Raw genomic sequence first — 21,324 nt, 5'->3', positions numbered from 1 at the left:
AAAAAGAACAAGTGTTCTGCTCCGTCGGCATCTGAAGCACGAGCGATTATTAGTTTACAATTCCTGCTCCTACGGTGGTTTAGGTTTACACAGGAGCACTTTAACCTAACCGGAACATCTCCGGCAGCAGGTAGTGGCGTCTTATTGAATTCCACAAACAACTTTAAGCTTACTGATGAATGCATAATAATAATAATAATAATAATAATAATAATAATAATAATAATAATATTTTCAGAAAGAAAACAAAAGGAATTGGTGTGAATATTTCAGTTATTTTCTGGAAAGTGAGAGAAAATAAAAGAAGCTGAATTGAATGAATGGATTCGAATAGGATATAGATAATAGATACTCTTTAGTTTAGTTTATGTGGATATAAGATATCTCGCATAAATCCCGACCATAAACTACTGCAGGGCTGTCTCAAGTCTGCACTATGAAGTAATCTAGCCATCACGCGAAAAATGCCCATCTGTTTTTGGTTTGGTTTGGTTTGGTTTGTAAATAAGTTGTTCGCCTCGGCTCCGCTCATAAATAACCTTATATGCCAAACGAATGGAGCCATACCATGTGTCAAAGATAATTAAAACAAATAATAAGCAACCAAGGTTTGATGGACCGACTTTGATCATTTTTTAACTAGTTAATTAAAACTAATTAACTGGCTGATCGACCAATTTTAACATCACCGATAGGAGTGGTCATATAGTCTAAAATTGGTATCCTAAAGTACCAATTTTATACATGTTGTTGCATGGATCGCCGCTTATTCCATACCGTTTCTTGGTAATGAGTAATATATGGAAAAGCCGAAACAGTGTGGATAGAAAAGTCATATCTCATTGACTATTGTTACGGCATTGTTAAAGAAGTATTGGGCAATTGATGAAGGCGATAAAGGTTCTTACTAAAAGTTCAAACCTTTCTACATTACACGTTTGGGGTCCAGTTGGGTATACTCACAATCCGAACTGTGCCATAAGTTGAAAAGTGATGGAAGAAGATGGAGAGTATTGAAAGATGATGCAAGACAACTGAATGCGGTTGAAGAGGATGACCCAGAAAGTGAAGATGAAGTAAGTGATGATGAGGCGTATCAAGATGAGCCAAATGTAGCTCACATGGAAGCGGATCAAGCGGGACCGAGTTGGAATGAGAGGCAACCGGGTATGCAGTCGGGTTATGTGGGAAGTGCGTTTGATTATGCACAAAGGCCATATGATTCAAATTGGGCTTATCAAGGGACTATGTAAGAGGTGGTAAAACGACAACGACCACCTACGTTTGGGAATTGGTCCGAATATTCCCAAACAATATTTGATCAACAAACTTTCATTGGTGCAAGTATGGAAAGGGTGTTAAAGCAAAATTATGATCGCCAAGAGCAACGGAACCGGACTCATGCTTATGCCTTTGAGAACGAGATAAACAGCCGGTATATTGATGATCGTAATAGACGGATGCACGATGCGTGGCATGCGGGGCAACCAGTTGTGGCTGATCTGCCATTCGTGGATTACACTACTTTGCCACCATATGATGGAAGTGTGTCATACCCGACGCCACCATTGCATCACTCTATGTGGGTGGATCCCAATCAAGGTTCGAGTCAAGGTGCCTCGCAACAACAAGGGGGCGAACAAGGTGGTGATGACCAAGGCACATTTGGATTCGGTGAATTTTATGATGTGACGACATCTATATTCGGGCCAACTCGGCCACGTCACTCCTAATCAGGTGCCTTCTTGTCTTAGTTTGTATAGTGGTGAATATTTCTTGTTGCATTGTTTTTGGTTTGGGTGGTAGGGTGGTGTATGTGCGATATTAATTAAAGGGTTGTGGTCCGATTGGGGTGTGATATAAAAAAAAAGTGCCAAAACCATACATTTGGGACAATGTATGATGTGGAGAAAAATTTCAAAAATAATTTTTTTTTCCAATTTTGGTGTGTGGTTCAAAAGATGTGTTGAGATAAAGATCCATTTCATGGTCATAATTCCTGTGTGTGAGTATTGCCAAGTTTTAAAGGACATGGTAATAGATTTTCAGCGAAGAGTAACATGTTTTTTGTTATTTATTTCGCGTAACATGCCGGTAACAAAAATTGGGTTAGAACTTTACACCACGGGTTTTCATGGTTGGATTTATTTGAAAAGCGGTGTGATCATTCTTGTTAGAACTTGTGTAATGAATGCCTTCCGAGACCTTAGCTTGGCATTAGTACAAAAATGATAGACGCATTTATGTATAGCCCTATGTTGCACGGGAACTGGTACGGGAACGGGAAACGGGCACGGGTACGGGAACGGGAAACGGTAAAACCCAAAAAATCAAGAAACGGGTACGGCAATAAATACATATAAAATATATATATACACACACACACACACATAGGTAATTAATTACTAGTAACAAATAAATAAATATATAATTTTTATTTATATATAATGTCATTTAAACATTTTATGTATAAATTTATAAATTAAGGGCCAAATGTAAGCTAGTCTAGATAGTGAGGGTTAAATGTTAAAATGCATAACCTAATTTAATATTATTTATGTAAATATTAACAAAGTTTAGGGATTAAATGCAAACAATTGAAAGATCAAGGGGGTTTATTGTTTAAGCATAAACCTAATTTAATAACAGACGCCTTCTTCTTCTTCTTCTTCCTCCATCTTCTTCCGTTTTCCGGCACCGGAATACTGTATGTGGCGCCGGAATTCATCGGATACGGTATGGAAACAACCTTTAACTTCCGGAAGCGTTTAATAATGGTCCTCGAAGTTCCAGAAACGTTTCGAAATAAGATTCGAATCTTGGAATCGGTCAACGACCGTCCCCAACATCCCGGAGACGGTCAAGATACGTTTCTAGCTGTCCCCGACCGCGTTTCCGTCCCAGGCGAGTTTCCGGGACGGGGTACGGCACCCGGGTGGCGTTTCCGTGAAACATAGGTATAGCCTCGTCTGAATGAGTGAGAGTGAGGGTTTTGGGGGTTGGGCCTCATACATTATACATATGAGCGTGATTAACGAGAGGGGCGGGGGGTTTGTTTCCTTAGAAAACATTTTTGGACTTATTATTTCTTCTCAATCAACCCCGATGTTAAATTGCGAGACGATCCGGCTTAGTAGGCTTTTCTTTGTATTTGTAATTGTTTTAGTGCTCATCAATAGAAAGTAGAAAGTATTATGTTATTTGCATTATCGAAAAAAAAATTGTTGGAGATTCAATGTCCAAGGTATTATGTATTCAAAAAAAAAAAAATTGGAGAAAAAGAAAGAGAAAAAAGTTAGTTGTGTATGTAGTTATTTTATTTCTTAGGTTTGTTTAGAATTTATGTAATAAGCCGGATCGAATCGTTGAGCTACTTTCAATGTTCCCATTCCGTACCCAAACACTTGGCCCCGTTACAACCCATAATAAGCCCTTTTGATTTGTGCGAGTTTCTATGCATTTATTGGGTGGAGGTTCGATAGTTACACAAGCTTATTATAGTAGATTGACACACATGCAGTTGGGTGTACTAGCATATCATGCTAGCTTTGAGAAAAGTATTGAGTGGAAAGTTCAAGAGGGGCGTGTTGCGTGAAAGAAAAACAGGAAACGTGTTAAGTTTGGTTGAATTTCTAGATTTGATAAATAAATGCGTAAGTAGTGCAATTACGAAACATGTGGGAATAGGGTATGACTTGGGACCTTAATCGAAATGCATGTTGTTGAATAAGTTAACATTTAACTTTAAATGATTGAGTTGGTTGAGGGCAAGCAACGGGTAAGTGTGGGAATGTGACGGGTGGTCCATTGGATAACCCTTAAGTGATTTAAGACTGTTAATAATCATGTGTTTAATAGGTTTATCTTTTGGAATTAGTTTACTACGTTTACTCGTATAATTACAGGTAAGAGGAGATATAAGACGGAATTACGAGAATGTGGGCGAAAACGGTGAGGAAAACGGACTTGGAACGAAGAAATTATGAAGAAAACAAGATGGAAAGTTTGAAGCCACCGTAGCTTACGGTACCCACCGTAAGCTACGGTGGGAGCTGGGCAAAAACAACTGCCGTATAGCAGTTAGAACCCACCGTATGGGTTTTGGAAGCCACCGTAACCGTAGCTTACGGTGGGGGGGGTCGCATAATTTTGTAACTGATGTGTGGGTAAAAGTACATGCTTTAAGTGTTTTATATTGTGTGTTTTACTTGTTTATATGTATCGAACACAAATACTTTGATAGGTTTTATGTTTACAGGTGTGCGGAGCTTAACGGAGCTTATTGGAGCTTAAAGAAGCTAATTTGGAGCATTCATGATGGAGTGAAAATGAAAGTAATGATGTATGAGATGATAGAGAATTGAAATACGAAGACGTGGCCGCAGACGGGGAGGAAAACGGAGTTGAAACGAAGATTCTATGAAGAAAACAGTTTTGGCCTAGCAGAACCGTAAGGCAGTGGGTGTAGACCGTAAGCTACGGTCTGACCGTAAGCTACGGTGGCCAGACCGTAGCTTACGGTCTGGTCTGACGGAAAATGGGTTTTTGGTGATTTTCTTCCATATTTAAAGCCCAAAAACCCTAAGGTCGATATTATTCAATATTTTTCAGTTTTGGGGCGATTTTGAGGCTATCTTACACCACCATAACACATCCTAATCACAAGATTGATCCATGAACACCATCTCCAACATCATAGTCAAGAGCATGAAGATCAAGATGCAAGGCTAAAGGCTTCATAGCCATCTCCGGGTGTAGGGTTGAGTTGCATGTTAGGTTTTGTTTATTCTAAACTTTAACTTTGGATTTGTGATTGATCAATCATTCGGTTGATCAATTGTTTGTGTTTGATTATGTGCTTCAACGGTTTTAATTAATTGATTACTTAATCTTTTATCAGTTAATTGATTTGTGGTCATCAACAATTAGGATTAAGTTCTTTCGTCATTGACCCGTTTTTCATTAACCATATTATTGATTTTGTGTTTCAACAAGTAAAACCGATTATCAAATAGATTTTCATTTAACTTTGTCAATTGTTCGGATTCTGTTCTGACGATCAACACGGTCAATCGTTAAGTCTTTTGGTTTACATATTCTGTAAGAAACTGTCCAAAGAAGTTTATCAATTCCTTAACTTGTTGCAAAATCCGAACCCTGGAGTTTGGTTATTTTCACATAATTGTTTACAAACTACTCATTTAAACCGCTTGACATCGTCTGTCCACTTTTAAGTATTTTTATAATAGAAATTGAGTTCCACTTGCACTTTCCACTGATTCTCTGTGGATTCGACACCTTACTTTCCCTAGCTAGTAAAGGTATTTTACAAATATTTTTGATTGACCTTTCGACATCGATCAAAATGGCGCTGTTGCCGGGGAATCAACGTGCTAAGTGCTAGTTTAGCTTAGTTTTTAATTTTTGTTTTTAATTGTTTCTTCATTGATTTACGCTTAGTATTTGTGTGTCTTATGTGTGTAGGTAACTCAAGATGACGTGGAGTTGGGTCTATGACCCACATGAAGGATATAAGGCCGTGGAGGACGATGACTCGTACCATACACATTCATATCATGGCCCACCTTCACCAAAATCTCAAGGCTTCTACGAGTCAGATAACCAAAGGAGCTTCAACTAACAGGGTCTTAACATGCGTTCTCAATCTCAAAAGAGAATTAATTGTTACCAGTTTGAGGATGATTCGGAGTATAATAGTGATGGGTCTGATATGCCAAGTTTTGTAAGTTATCAAGAGGAGGAGGACTAGTACTACCATGAACATCATCAACCAATATACGAGGATGACCCTCAATATTATAATCATGGTGGTACATATCAAAGAAATTATCAGCAAGATCAAGAAGATTCCTCAGGTAACAAAGAAGTGTCTTGGAAAGACTGAAAAAGATGAAGAGAGATCAAGAAGCTCACAATCAGGATTTAAATCAGAGGTTAGAACTCCAGGAAACATTTAATACTGCTCAAGATAAACTGGTGAGTCAACTATTAGAAGAGGTAGCTCAAATTGAACGAGAAAAAGAAAAGTTGGCTAGTGGTGCCATGGTTGATGAGGAAGTGACAGAAGAGGATCTTGATCAATCAGAGAATGAAGTTGAGGATGTGGTTGTGGAGACTAATACCACACCAATTCCCCCGGTTACTAAAGAGCCATTGAATGCAACGGTTATAGTTGCTGATGATGAAGTTGAAGGAGATGATCCAGAATTGTTGGAGCATAGAAATGAATGCCTAGACCCGGATGAAGAGATATTAGTAGAAGAAGTAGAGACTAAGATAGTTTCAGATTATCATGATAATCCTCCATTACACATTATTCATATTGACAAAGTCGAGGATAATGATTTGAACTCAAATAAAAAGAAGGTGAAGGTGAAGAATAGTGGGGAAAGTATTAAGAAATGGGCCCATATTGGATCTGGTTCTTCTGATGTGTCCACCACAAGAAAGAAGGTAAACTACCTCAACTACCGAGCATACACTGGAAACTCGGTGGGAAAATGCTCGGTTTCGGCCCCGATCAGTATTTGATATTTCGAAGATAAGAAATAATGTGCGGGCTCGACGTGTTCACTACCGAGCATATGCTGGAAATTCTAAAGGTAAATATGCGTTCAAACCGGCCCGCTTTGGTTTATCGAACATGCTGAACATAAAGAAGGAGGCAGAGCCGAGGCGTGTCAACTACCGAGCTTTTATAGGAAACTCAGTTGGTAAATGTTCCATTCGACCACCATAACCGCAAAATGAGGTAACGGTCTGGCTGAAGACCTTAACAAAAACTTAGCGCTAACCGGGAGGCAACCCGACCTTTTTGTTTTGTTTTCTTTATTTTTGGTTTTCTTTTTGCGTGTTACTTTTTGTTTGTGTTTTGTGGTCATAGTGAACCCTAAGTGTGGGGAAGCTCATGGTGGTTGTGTCAACATCCGATGAAGTAGATATTGGCATATCATATTCAAGAAGTGTGGGTCAAAGTTGCAAAAGTACTCATCAGCAGGACCCGTTTGACATAAGAGATTTGAATCAGCTCCATGTGTCTCTCTCTATCTTTTATTTGCTGTTGCCTATTTAATAATTGTGTTATGGGTGGTCGGGTGGCGTGATGAACTTTTGGGTCGTGTGGTTGGTGTTAGTGTCTCTGTTTATGTTTAAAAACTTCATGTGTTTTGTTTAATGGTATGCAAATTTATTTAAATCCGGAGATGGGTAATTGGTTGTCCCTTGAACTGCAATTGGTATGAATATCCCGTGTTTGCATCTATCTTTGAAAATCTGAGTTACATTGAGGGCAATGTAAATCTCAAGTGTGGGGATGGAAAAATATGGAGAAATAAAAATTTTTTTGCCTTAAGAGTAGCTTGATTGTGCGCAAAAGCCGAAATTGTAATTTGTTAATTGTTAGTATTAATGCCAAGTAGAGGTCTTTGGTCATGGTCAATTTTTAAGCTTCTCGAAAGTCTTCCCATTCAAATGTTTTTAAAAAATTAGACAATTAAAATGAACCGTTTAGATGGGGATAACGAGTCATGGGGACAGGTACACATGTTTCATGTCGGCAGCCTAATTCCTCTGGTACGTGTGTAAGATTTGCCTTATATATAATACACATATAATATATAGTATATACACACGTCATTTGAGTGCCATTATAGAGAGTAACCAGTATGTCCATAATATCTAGAACTTGGTTGTCTCATGCATTTCGAGATCTTAATACCACCACCTGTATGGAGAAATAGGACTATAGAAAACCTACTTTATATTGGCCTTACATATAAAAATAAAATAATACTCCCTACCCTACATTATCCCTTAGGAGCCAAGTTTGTGCATTTTCCCTTTCGTTTGTTTAAACCTACATTACAAGCCGTGTTTGCCTTGTCCTTTTATTATTTTAATCCTGTGGATGAAACTCGGTATGTTAAGAGTCGTATTTAAGTTGTTTGTCGAGCATAGTACACAATGTACGTATGTCTTGGGTCAGTTGTTTGTATATATTGATGTTAGTATTAGTAAAAAAAAAAAGAAGAAGAAAAAATAAAAAATAAACAAAATAGAAAAAAAATAGAAAAAAAAGAAAGAAGAAAGTTGGAAAATCAAAGAAAAGCTCAAAAAGAGTCGCTGTTTGAGTTAGTGTCGTTTGTAAATAATAGTTAATGAGTTTGTTTGTTCGTTTGTTTGTTGGTGTCAATAAATTGGGTTTCTTCCACCATAAGTCACTAAATAAATCCACTTCCGCACCCTAACCTAAGCCACAACAAAACCCTTAGTTCTTTACTCTATGCAACCGGTGGGTAATGGGTGGAGATATGACTTGCTACCAAGCTTATTACATTGTGTTCATACTTGGTATTGAGGGCAGAGAGATACTAACACATTTTTTGCTGGTCCAGATATTAAACCGAGAGGAGAGATGTTATATTATAAGGGGTATGAACATGTGTGCCTTAACCGGAAACAAAGTACACTCGTTTGGGCGGTTTCATAGTTTTAAAATGTATCATTAAATTATTTGGTGGGTTATCAACCTTGACAATGTCAGTTCTTGGGAATTGGGTATGACCTTATACCTCACTAGTATTAATATTGATAATTGATGAACCGTCGATCGAGGTGTATGTGTTGCATGAGAGTTTGATTGTGGGCAAGCAAATGATAAGTGTGGGGATGTGATGTGTGGGTAAAAGTACACGCCTTAAGTGTTTTATATTGTGTGTTTTACTTGTTTATATGTATCGAACACAAATACTTTGATAGGTTTTATGTTTACAGGTGTGCGGAGCTTAATGGAGCTTATTGGAGCTTAAAGAAGCTAACTTGGAGCATTCATGATGGAGTGGAAATGAAAGTGATGATCTATGAGATGATAGAGAATTGAAATACGAAGACGTGGCCGCAAACGGGGAGGAAAACGGAGTTGAAACGAAGATTCTATGAAGGAAACAATGTTTTGGCCTAGCAGACCGTAAAGTAGATTGACCAAACCGTAGCTTACGGTCTGACCGTAGCTTATGGTGGCCAGACCGTAGCTTACGGTCTGGTCTGACGAAAAAAGAGATTTTGGTGATTTTTCTTCCATATTTAAGGCCCAAAAACCCTAATATCGATATTATTCAATAACCATCAGTTTTGGGACTTCTTGGAGGCTATCTTACACCACCAACACTCATCCTAATCATACAATTGATCAATGAACACCATCTCCAACATCATAATCAAGAGCATGAAGATCAAGATGCAAGGCTAAAGGCTTCATAGCCATCTCCGGGTGTAGGGTTGAGTTGCATGTTAGGTTTTGTTTATTCTAAACTTTAACTTTGGATTTGTGATTGATCAGTCGTTCGGTTGATCAATTGTTTGTGTTTGATTATGTGCTTCAACGGTTTTAATTAATTGATTACTTAATTTTTTATCAGTTAATTGATTTGTGGTCATCATTGATTTTACCTTTTGCACTTAGTTTAATATAGATTAGTTACAAAGCTACTTAGTAACACATTTTCCACAAACTCCTTGTGTTCGACACCCGCTTATCACTATCTAATTAGTTATAATCGGTTTATGTTTACGAATTTGTGTTGGTTCACAGCTGTAATGTGCCGGTTTTTTTGATTATACATATGATAATTTGTTATATTTTGGCATTGACGGGTTTATTTCTTTTATTTAGTCTCGATGTCGTAACTTGATACATATTGACTTCGCGCCAATTTGCAGCGACTTTGTCGTTGAACATTTTTACATATGTTTTTTATTGGATTTAACGAGACGCGAGTTCTACATCCTAGTTATTAAAGAAGAAAATAATAAAAGATTGAAAGTATCATAAAAAAAACGCCCAGAGTGTCCGTACAAACATAACATCCCTCCAGCTCCCCCACAGTCCAGTGTATCGGCGGAGCCTCCAATACTGTCTTGTCTGTCTGTAATCTGTATACTCTACCAACCAACCAACCAACCAACCCCTTTGATTCATTCATCGTCTAAGTTAGATCTCCTCTCTCTGCTGCTGCAATATGCAGACATCGGCCTTCACTCTCACCGACTCCATTCCAAATCTCAAGCCGCCTCCTCACAATCGAAGCACTTATTATTATTATTATTATTATTATTATTATTATTATTACATTCCTTCACTTTCCAAGTCAATTCAATAATGCTCGCGAACTATGCTGGCTTTCAACTCCTTCTCCTCTTCCTCAATCCGATGATGGCTTCCTGGTTAAAGCCGCCGACAGCAGCAGTGCTGACGACGTGGAGGCTGACAAGTCCAAGAAGCTTCTGCTAGACACCCTAGTGCTTGGATCCTTGTTCGGCCTTTGGTACCTCTTTAATATCTACTTCAACATCTATAACAAACAGGTTTGGTTTTCCTCTCTCTTCTTCACCACGTATTATACAGTACAATACAATACATGCTTCTTTCGCATACATACATACTGCTTCACCTGCCAAATCCTATGTCTTTAACACAACTATCAATCAGAATTACCCGAGTACAATTGCGTTGTTGAACTTTCTGACATGTGTGCAGGTTCTGAAGGTTTTTCCAAATCCGATAACTGTCACTACAGTTCAGTTTGCAGTTGGGAGTGTGATTGTCTTATTCATGTGGACGCTCAATCTTCACAAACGACCCAAAATCAGTGCCTCACAGGTACTTTAATGTTATGAATGAATGAAATTGATGTTATGTACTGATTACTTGTAACTTGCAGCTTCTAGCAATCCTGCCATTGGCTCTGGTGCACACATTAGGCAATCTTTTCACAAACATGAGTCTTGGAAAAGTTGCTGTTTCATTTACTCACACAATCAAAGCTATGGAACCCTTTTTCTCCGTAGTACTGTCTGCTATGTTCCTAGGAGAGGTATTGTTATTATTATAATAATTTCATACTGCTCTCAGGCTTATCATCTTACTTGCAGATGCCTACACCATGGGTGGTTGCTTCCCTTTTACCCATTACTGGTGGAGTGGCCCTTGCATCAATGACCGAGGCCTCATTCAACTGGTATAACTATCTTTTTTAGTCTTTTAGTGACACATGTTTCTTATTTATGATCTAAACATTGCATTTGGTCAACAGGGCTGGGTTTTGGAGCGCGATGGCATCCAATGTGTCAAACCAATCACGTAATGTTCTCAGCAAGAAATTTATGGTTAAGAAAGAGGTATCTTTAGCTAACCTTTTTTTGTATTTTTGTTTTTGATGGTGTGGAGTTATTTGTATGTTATGCACTCACATTTTCGTGATTGCAGGAATCATTGGATAATATTACACTCTTCTCGTTTATAACAATCATGTCATTTTTCTTGTTGGCCCCTGTTACTCTCTTAACTGAAGGAGTTAGGTTTACCCCTGCATATCTTCAGTCTGCTGTGAGTGTTACACACTTTCTAGCATATATTATTGCAAATAATCATTTTTGGTGATCGTTTTTTGTAATTTTATTTAATCTTTTAGGGATTGAATGTTCAACAAGTGTACGTTAGATCTCTCCTTGCTGCAATCTGTTTCCATGCTTATCAGCAGGTAATCTTTAAATCTTATGTCTTGATTGTAATTACATCAAAACTAGTATTTTAAAGAAATTGTAATCAAATAGAAATTAACGGTACAGATTTTGAAACACTGCAATGCTAAGATTTATATGTTGGGCAGGTTTCATATATGATTTTGCAAAGGGTGTCTCCAGTTACACATTCTGTTGGCAACTGTGTGAAACGTGTGGTGGTGATTGTGACATCTGTTCTGTTTTTCCGAACACCTGTTTCACCCATCAATTCCATAGGTAAGTTTCAATGTTTTGACATATTATGAAAACGTGTATCTTACATTATTTCTTGAGGTAATTTCAAGTCGTTTATAGATTAATGGGTTTGATTCAGCTTACTATTGACCTTTAACATGTCAAATGTTTAAATTAAAACGTTTAGCTATACTTGAAATGGGTCAAAATTTTGAAAAAAGGTTCACAAGTCAACCTGACTCAGCCCAAAATGTTTAAAGCTAAAACAATTAGCTATACTTGGTATGGGTCAAAATTTGGGAAAAGGTTCATGGGTCAGCCTACTAAGCCCAACCCAACGCGTGTAAGACAAAAACATTTAGCTATACTTGAAATGGGTCAAAGTTTGGGGAAAGGTTCATGGGCCAACCCCACCCAAAAGCATGGACTAAAACATTTAGCTATACTTGAAATGGGTCAAAATTTGGGAAAAGGTTCACGGGTAAACCTGGCACGACATGTGTATAACTAAAACGGTTATCTATACTTGAAGTGGATCAAAATCTGGGAAAAGGTTAATGGGTTAACCTACTCTGCCTGGAATGTGTAATACTAAAGTGTTGAACTATACTTGAAATGGGCCAAAATTTGGGGAAAGGTTCATGGGTTAACCTGACCCAGCCGGGAATGTGTAAAACCAAAAAAATTAGCTAAACTTGAAACGGGCCAAAATATGGGAAATGATTCATGGGTCAATCTGGCTCGAACATTTTGATGTTTACTGAAATTACAACCAGGCAATTTTCTCGCCCGTTTTCCATTTTCAAGTATTTGATCAGTAATTTTTATTTTCAGGCACGGGAGTGGCCCTTGCGGGAGTATTCCTTTACTCGCAGGTGAAGCGTATAAAGCCCAAGAAAGCTTGAAGTTGTTTCAGAATCTTGTAAGATTATGTTGCGCCATTAGATAATATTCATGTTGGCTTTGGAGACACTCTGGTTCTATCTGATTGCGGGTTTCGATTAATTTGTCTATTTTTTCCCCTTTTTTGCATAGCTTTCTGTTATCTTTATGGAGTTCATTGTCATTAGTGATGCATGATCCTTCATCTGGTACAAACAAATCGGATTTGCATTTAGAAAGTGGGTTGAAAAACACGCTTTGGGCCCAGCTTGTTGAATTTTGTTTTGGTTAGTTTGCCACAATGTCATAATGTACTAGTTGAAACAGCTTAAGCTCGTATAAATCAAGATCATTCAAGCCCAATAGGAACGAGTCAAAGGGGCTGAATACGGGTTAAAAGATGTGTTCTTTCGACGACCATATTCTATATCTTTTGAATCATTTTTGGCAATTAATTTTATTAAGTGCAAACTGTATATACATTTTCATGAAATTAATAGCTGACTTCGGATAAATTAGTAAGTAAACTTAAAACTATCGTCTAATATTTTAATGGGTTTATAAGGTTTTTGAACTAAAGTAATTACACTTCAAAAATTAATGTAATAATAATTAATTTAGTGTTAACATAATTAGTCTATGCGTACGCTTCTTAAATTATAGATCATTTATATTTGATTCAGTCATTTCAAGATCGTATCAAATGAAAATTTATGCGTACTCTCACATTAGAGATCATTCATAAATGATTCAATCACTTAGAAATCGTATCAAATGAAAATTTAGTTCAAAAAAGAAAAAGATAAACATGACAAACACATTCATGTAAATTTAAAAACATGGAACTAGTAAATTTCACTTAATTGTGAAATTCTCACCTGTCAATTGTCAGTTTTGCATCAATTTATTCTTGATTCTAACTCCGCAATTGAACCCGAGAGTGTTCATAGTTAACAAGACCATTCAGATAACATTCTAGTCTCCATCCCTAACTTTAACTAAAAACACTTTTTAAATATATATTTTATGATTATAAAATTCTTTCACGTCTCATTCTTCATATCTATTCCTATTCATTTTAACAGTATTTTTTTTAAATTATTTTTTCCTTTCTTACAAAAAAATAAAAGATACGAAAGATGAATAGTAGCTTCAAATATGAGACACTACTTTGATTTTCTCTAGAAATATGGAGATGTGAAAATGAGTTGAGATGGTAGTTAAAGTTCAACATATTTAACAAATTTATAATTTCCATCTTCATAATCAATTTAAAATTTTCACCATCTTACTTCTCTACAAAAGTTCACTTTTTGCTTATACACAAATGAAAAGGCATTGGCATTATTTAATTATAAATTAGATTATTTTTCCTGCCCATACATACACATACAACAATATAAAGACACTAAAGAAAATACACAACTCTTACAAACACCATTTAAATTGCAAAATTCTCACGAGGAAGAACCTTTCCTAATCTCACCAAGATTAGATGGACCAGGACTTAGTGTTTGCTTGATTTCTAGCCCTTTTCCAGGCGATCTGAGCCTCATATCGATCCTTAGTTCATGCAAATGTGGACTATAAGCCTGTTGTGGCACACGTGGGCTATATGAAGGATGCATGTCTCGTGGGGTTTGAGTTGAACTTGTTAATTTTGGACTATTAGTATGGCGGATCTCTCCTCGGCTTCTGGTTATAACTCCATCAAGTACCTCCCCACTATCAATATGAGATGTTCTTGAATGAACATCCTCATCCTACAAGTGCATACATATGAAAGATATATATATATATATATATATATATATATATATATCAGTGATTGTGAATTATTTATTTTCAATTAATATATTTACAATACCTATTATTATAATATATGAAATTATGATAAAAATAACTAAATAGTATATATTATGTCATATATAAAAACTATAAATAAATAATATCTAAAAAATAATCAAATGTCTAAAACTTAATTACTGGTAATAAACGAGCCAAGCTCAAGCTAGAAACTTGAAAAAGCGGGCTCGGGCTCGGCTGGGTTCTGCTAGAAGGTAATTGGACGCTCACCACGCATAATGTATTTTTCTTTAATTTTCGCAATATATTCAGAAAGAGAAACTTGACTCACAGCAAATGCCATATTATAAGTTGTGGAAGGTGCTTCTTCATACTCAGCAGCATCTAAATCTTGAAGATGAGCACTTTTGAAAAACTTGGGAAGCAAATATTGTCTTCCGGGAACAAGAAGCATGATCAAAAGTGGAAAAAGAACACTTGCGATCAGGATCCACGTTATCCCGAAACAAGCAAGCAAGTAAACAGTTTGGAAAACTGTGAAAAATGCAATCGTCTTGAAAGGCACGGTTTCTACAAATGTAGCATGATTCTCTTCCAGAACCCTAATTAAAATAAAAGTAACAAAATATTAATAACAGAAAATATAAATCATCTGATCAACCAGGTCAAATAAAAAAAGTTACCCAAAAGTCTAAACTCTCTAAATAACTTTATTCAAAATTAAGATTGTTACTAAAAAAAGAAATAAAATAACTTTTCTAATCATACCTGACACACTAAACATTTAAAAAAGTTTCACCAAAAAATGTTTTGGCTACGAGGCCAGTTTCCGTCATGACGCGAAAATAATTAGGTTTTGGTTCGCATATCTAACCCGTTTAAATAACGAGTCATGTTCAGGTTGACCTGTTTAATTCAACGGGTCGTGTTTGGATTGACCTGATAACCCGTTTAGTTAACAACTCGGCCCGCCAACCTGTTTTGTTAAACATGTCGTCCTACTAACCCATTTCATTTAACATATTTTTTACAACCCACCCAACGTGATTAACACGTTTACAACTCATTTATTACCTGCGAACTCGTTTTGACACGTTTGGATAAACGGGCCATGTTCAAATTACATGATTTTAAGTGTGTGCAAGTTAGGGTTGATGTTTTCGACACAAATAAAAGTAGGGAAAATAATAATATTCTCTCTCGAAACTTACTTGTATCTTCGGCTCGGAGCGGTGAAAAGTAATAATATTCTCTCCCAAAACTGGTTACCAGGCAAGCTTTCGATTGCCATAAACGCAAAATATCCCCAAAGAACCGAAGTGGGAATCTTTTTAAGAGCAGGCATTGCGGAAACACAACCGCCAACCATTAATGCTTGTAACAGATTACTCAACCGTTGTTCTTTCACTTCAATGTTCAACAAATCATCGACATCTTTATTAACATCAAACACGGTTTCATCAACAGGTGCATCAATGTAACCATCAGCAGATGCTTGTTGGATAGTTGATTCTTTCAGTTCTTTTAGTCCCTGTATAAAAGATGATTATTTGATTAAAATATAGAAAAATGAAATTTAAATAGATTGATTTTATTTAGTTACGTACCACAGTTGACGGGTTTTGATAAACAAGTGGAGTCTGCATTTCGTTGTATGCCTGTTGCATGTTTCGGTATAAATCACCCAAGTTTGAGTTTGCGTGTATGCTTCTTCGGGCTGTAGATACGAGTTTGTTTCGTAGAAGCTGTTTAAAAAATGCAAAAGTTTTAACTTTATATTACACGCATGAATAGCAAAGGATTTGATATTTAAGAAAAAGGATGAAAATGATGCTATTTTTGAATCATTGGCATCAAACGTTGACTATTGATGTCGGTCATTATCAGTGACACAGTCATACAGGCCGTAACATTTCTTTAATTAATTTTTTTTAAAGAAACTTTTTTTTTTTAATAAAACTAAACAAATATTAATATAAACGAATACAAAGGTAATATTATTTAAAACAGCTGCAAAGTGATTTCTATACATCAAATCATTTGGAAGCCATGAGGGCAATATGACCCCACACAGCTGTATGATGTGATAGGGAGTGTGGTGTACCAAACTACCAATAACATCAACCTAAGGAAAATAATATCTTTGTTTTAATAAATATTAAATAAGTATACCTGATGTTTCAAGGTGGCTAAGCTCTTTGTGTGCATTGGAGATTGTGGAATAACTCCATTGGCAGGAGGAATGCCAATAAGCCCACATAGTAAGGTCTATTCAACAAAAAATACATACATAAATGAACAAATGAACTACAAAAAGATGTAGAAGTAAATTCTCATGAAGAAATGAACAATCATTTACCAAAAAACCTAAAAGAAGAAGGTCATAATGATACGAAGGCGGTTTTTTCAAATTGAACTCTTTTTGTTGTGCAAGTTGAGACGCAACACTATGATCAAAATAGTAAAGAACAGCAATCATGGTGGCGGGAACAAACGCCCCAATAATATACACAAGCGGGACGTTCAACATATCCTGCAAGAAACATGATATTGAAGAATTTACGGATTAAAAAACAGGTTCATGTTCAATATTCATGGAAATCGTAAGTATGAATAAAGTAATTAACCACCTTTGCAACGGTCCAATTTGTATAAGCACCCGGAGACCATGGATTTGGACTAAAAAGTCGCCTCGGGATTCCTTGTGGGACACTATTGGTTGGTATGTATGACACACCAGTCCAAACAACCACCATAAGCGGGACCCCGTAATCCGCTATGAATCCCCTTAGCCACCCTTGAAACAAGAATCAAAACAACGAAAGGGTTTACTTTATTAACATCAACATTAGCTAGCATAAGTTTTTGCCTTCGTTTTAAAGGGTGTTTGGACTTGCAATAATCAGTTCTTAGTGTTCTGATTATTTATTAGTTTTTGATAACAAGTTTGATAACAGCCACCACACAAGTGAGTAGCTAAGAGTAAAAATGTAAGGTACACAATAATAAGCAAGCGTCACACTAAAGTAACTAAAAGGTTTTTTTGTTCCTTTGAAGTCACCCAACTTTCATCAGTTGTTCAATCTTGTGAAAATTTTCTATAAATGTTAAGTATTTTAAATTAAATCAGGAAAATTAATCTGGTGAACTTTTTTTCTCTTATCTATTGCCCCGTACTTCAAATTAATTTAAAGAAAACAATCACTAAATAATAAGGATTCATATATCCATTTAGGCCACTTAATTATAAAATAATTTTAACATTTATAAAAAATTTCACAACATTGATGCCTGATGAAAGTTGAGTGACTTTTAACACTTGAAAAACGTGGTTACTACAGAGTGAAGTTTTCCCAAATAAAAATTTCCTATTTTACAAGACATCTCACTTTTTATTTCACATAAAAATATCATTGTTGGTTGTTTATTCATTAAATTACCAAATAAGTTGAAGTTGCCAAACACTCAAATATCTAATTATCTTTGATTATTATTGCAGCTTCAAACAAAAGCACACCCATACACTATAACAACCTGTTTTATTAAAGCTAATTATAGATATAGATTATATGTTATAACATGACCCCCCCCCCCAAAGCCCAAAGGTGAAACACTAACCTGTTCCATAACGCCACGATCTTGCTTTACGACTTTTTAAAGAAGTAAGAAGAAGTCCAAATGATAAAACCAGTGCAAACATTCCGTTTGCAAAACGCCATGAAGATTGCAATGCAAGTTGATTGGGATTTTCACTTTTTGGTATACCAAATTCGTCAACAACTCCCTATGTACTATGTAATGAGTATTATGTTAAACCACTAATAGTTTAGTAAACTTAAGTTGAACTTAAAGACAATGTAACTCACTTTGATAGCTTGTTGCATGAAGAGCATTGCAATTAAAAGACCAAATAATTCACCGGCTACCCGTGTGAATCTATTGATGATTGAGCAAGCACCCAAAATAGATAGCAAGATCAATAGAAAAGCCGTCCACACACAAACCCTGTTATCATTAATACAAGAATAACTTTCTTAAATATTAAACCTCATTTGAACCAGCTGGTTATCAGTTGGACCAGTGAACCGGACGGATGGTCAGACTGGAATTCCAAAAGTAAAAGATTTTTTTCCCCTTCAAAATTTCATTTTATGAGACATTTATTACTCGAGATTCAATAATTTGTATATCTTTAAGTCTTAATATTTTATTAAAACTGCGAATACACACCAAAACATATAATATTCCCACAGTTTGTTTAGTGTTAGATATATATATATATATATATATATATATATAGGATTGATTTCTTTTGAGAACCTCTTTGAGTTTTAAGAACTCGAAAGAACTCAGCGTAACAATTTATTTTTTTTAATTTTGTTTACACATGTGTAATACGTAAGTGTAAGTAACGTAAAAAAAATTACAGTATTTTTTTACACACCGAATAGACTTATTACGCATGTGTAACTAACATTTAAACTTGTGTAATCATCAAGAATATTTATTCTCTCTCCTGATTCATTTTTTAATCAGATTTATTTTCAGCCACATATTTCATATCATTTAATTAAATGTGTGGTTCATATTGAGTTCTTAAAGTTCTTACAACTCATCAAGTTCTCAAAAGATCTCTCCCATATATATACATATATATATAAACAATTTTAACCTTTGTATTACTTAGAATGTCATCTGGTTCTTAAATCCAGTCAGCCAGTCCAACCAGTGAAGCGACAAGGCGACGGTAGTAGTCTTGTCCAGTACTAAAATATTGTTCCCGGGCACATTTTTTACCATTCTAATTCTTATTTACTTTTAACACCCTAGAAATATATAAAACTAAATAACTAATGGACTACTATGTCACCCAAGGTATACAAAAACTAAATAATATTGTTTATGCAATCATATTTGAAAGACTATTTACTTGTAAAAAGCAGACAAGATTTTCAGGTTGACCCAAACCGACCCAATCAGTTACTTGACCTAGCCAAGAGTGTTCAGAAAAATACCATGCGGTCCAGGCTAAGAAAAGAGGTTTTCCTAAGTCCTTTTGATCCTTAGCAAACTTGTACATAAACGTATACATTAACACGGTTGGTTCAGCAACACCTAATATAAGAAGCGGTTGCCCTCCAACTATAGAGTGAATAATGCCACAAAGTGCAGTTGAGGCTAGAGTTTGGACTGCAGTTAGACTTCCATCTGTACCAAATAAGCATTAAAAAGTAAAACCAACTTTCAGCCTAATTTATATATTATAAGTGAGAATATGAATCTTAAAACTTTTAAAGTTTCTAACCGGTATCTCTTTCTAGTTGCTCCCCAAAAGATATAACCGGTATTGCTGATGCAAAGAATATATATGTCGTTGGAGCCAGAATCCTGAAAAAAAACGAAATCGTGTAATGAAAAACATAATAACACTATTTTCTTTGAGCAAATTGAAGAGCAGAATAAAACAAACAAGGACACACTATCTAGAAAATACTAATGTATGATGTTTTTAATTGACAAAGTAATGACTTATTTGACCACTCACAAAGTCATATATCACGTATGATGTTTTTAGCTGACAAAGAAATAACTAATGTGACTGCTAATAAAGTCATAGGACCCGTATGATGTTTTTAACTGACAAAGAAATGACTGATTTGACCACTTACAAAGTCATACAGTCCTGTATGACCATTTTTCGCCCTATCATACAGCCCGTATGATGTTTTTAGTTAGCAAGATATTACTCACCGACAAAGTCATACGACCCATACGTTGTTTTTAACTTACAAAAGAAATGATTGATGTGACCACTGTCAAAGTCAAATGGCCCATTTGATTCTTTTAATGGACACATAATATGATGTTTTAACTACCAAGAAATTACTCACTGACAAAGTCACATGGCCCGTATGTTGTTTTTAACTGACAAAAGATATGATTGATGTGACCACTACGACCCATATGATGCTTTTAATGGACACGTAAATGAGTAATTTGAGTATTTGACCACTCACAGGGTTTGTTATAAAGCTCGTATGATGTTTTTAACTGACAAAGAAATGACTAATGTGACCACCGACAAAGTCATACGGCCCATATGATGTTTTTAAGTGACAAACAAATGACTGATTTGCGCAGTTATAAAGTCATACATCCCTGTATTGCCTTTTTTCACCCTATCGTACAGCCCGTATGATGCAGCAAACTCTGGCGTGCATAGTTAATTTGACATCATACAGGTTGTGAGTGATAGTTGTATAGCGGGATCATAATTGAATGGCAAGTCCAAGGATCAAAAGAATCACAAACCTGAAACCAGCCCGTATGCTACCTGTCCAGTCCTGTTTGTAGCAGAGTAATCTTCCTTTGAGATCATTACTAATCCCACGAAAGGGGACGAATGTTTCTTCCATAAATATGAGGTATCTTGGTTGTATACTTACTTATACAACCCTTTATGTAGTATATGATGAATGAAGGATATTATAACAACAATTGTAGTAGTATATATGTGTAGAAATTCAAGGAATTTTGTTTACATCATTAGAAGAGTTAATATCGAAATAGTTATTATATCGAGTCATTTATATAAGGATCCCCATAAGATCAATGACTAATATCTACAGTTGCTGATCATTACATCTCAGGAGATCGGTAAACTGTTAATAATCAAAGAATCGAGTAATGAAGTCCCTACTTAAACTCCATCATACTCGGTTGCGAAAAATACTAACGAAACGAGTTCATTGTTAACTAATAACTTGATAAGTTAACGAAACAACAAAGTAGCCTCCATGGATCGATCAATTAACGGTTGACTTGATCAAAATAAACCATTTTTTTGTTAGAAGAAAAGCA

At 35.8% G+C, this 21,324-nt stretch overlaps 2 protein-coding genes across 2 annotated transcripts; one reads left to right on the top strand and one right to left on the bottom strand.

Annotated features, from left to right (window-relative positions):
• Nucleotides 1–6,767: 6,767 nt before the first annotated feature.
• On the top strand, nucleotides 6,768–12,839 carry LOC143537861 (phosphoenolpyruvate/phosphate translocator 1, chloroplastic-like). The gene is made up of 10 exons (XM_077031532.1): nucleotides 6,768–6,772; nucleotides 10,167–10,383; nucleotides 10,556–10,678; nucleotides 10,740–10,892; nucleotides 10,951–11,036; nucleotides 11,112–11,196; nucleotides 11,285–11,404; nucleotides 11,490–11,558; nucleotides 11,688–11,817; nucleotides 12,610–12,839. Exons 1-10 carry the CDS (start codon nucleotides 6,768–6,770, stop codon nucleotides 12,678–12,680), a joined length of 1,059 nt encoding a protein of 352 aa, XP_076887647.1. The 3' UTR covers nucleotides 12,681–12,839.
• Nucleotides 12,840–14,114: 1,275 nt separating this feature from the next.
• Nucleotides 14,115–20,903, bottom strand: LOC143537866 (putative boron transporter 2). The gene is made up of 12 exons (XM_077031537.1): nucleotides 20,776–20,903; nucleotides 19,769–19,851; nucleotides 19,479–19,671; nucleotides 18,330–18,468; nucleotides 18,082–18,247; nucleotides 17,094–17,260; nucleotides 16,823–16,996; nucleotides 16,636–16,731; nucleotides 16,071–16,208; nucleotides 15,675–15,994; nucleotides 14,795–15,065; nucleotides 14,115–14,420 (listed from the first exon to the last, which is right to left on the bottom strand). Exons 1-12 carry the CDS (start codon nucleotides 20,877–20,879, stop codon nucleotides 14,115–14,117), a joined length of 2,157 nt encoding a protein of 718 aa, XP_076887652.1. The 5' UTR covers nucleotides 20,880–20,903.
• Nucleotides 20,904–21,324: the final 421 nt, after the last annotated feature.

Source organism: Bidens hawaiensis, unplaced genomic scaffold, assembly GCF_021521415.1.
Source record: "Bidens hawaiensis isolate Kalapana, Puna unplaced genomic scaffold, B.hawaiensis_p1.1 tig00011411_1, whole genome shotgun sequence".
Classification (NCBI taxonomy): Eukaryota; Viridiplantae; Streptophyta; class Magnoliopsida; order Asterales; family Asteraceae; genus Bidens; species Bidens hawaiensis.
The sequence above is the reverse complement of the archived record's forward strand: the minus strand, read 5'-3'. Positions and strand labels throughout refer to the sequence as shown.

What these genes read in the sequence shown, in the direction of transcription:
- LOC143537861 (XM_077031532.1), top strand. An exon ending in ACCGAGGCCTCATTCAACTG is followed by an intron (nt 11,037 to 11,111) that starts GTATAACTATCT and finishes TTTGGTCAACAG; the next exon opens with GGCTGGGTTTTGGAGCGCGA. An exon ending in TTCACCCATCAATTCCATAG is followed by an intron (nt 11,818 to 12,609) that starts GTAAGTTTCAAT and finishes TTTTATTTTCAG; the next exon opens with GCACGGGAGTGGCCCTTGCG.
- LOC143537866 (XM_077031537.1), bottom strand. Translation starts at nt 20,879, where the DNA reads ATGGAAGAAACATTCGTCCCCTTTCGTGGGATTAGTAATGATCTCAAA. An exon ending in TCATGCAACAAGCTATCAAA is followed by an intron (nt 18,248 to 18,329) that starts GTGAGTTACATT and finishes CATAGTACATAG; the next exon opens with GGAGTTGTTGACGAATTTGG. An exon ending in CTTATAATATGGCATTTGCT is followed by an intron (nt 14,421 to 14,794) that starts GTGAGTCAAGTT and finishes ATGCACTTGTAG; the next exon opens with GATGAGGATGTTCATTCAAG.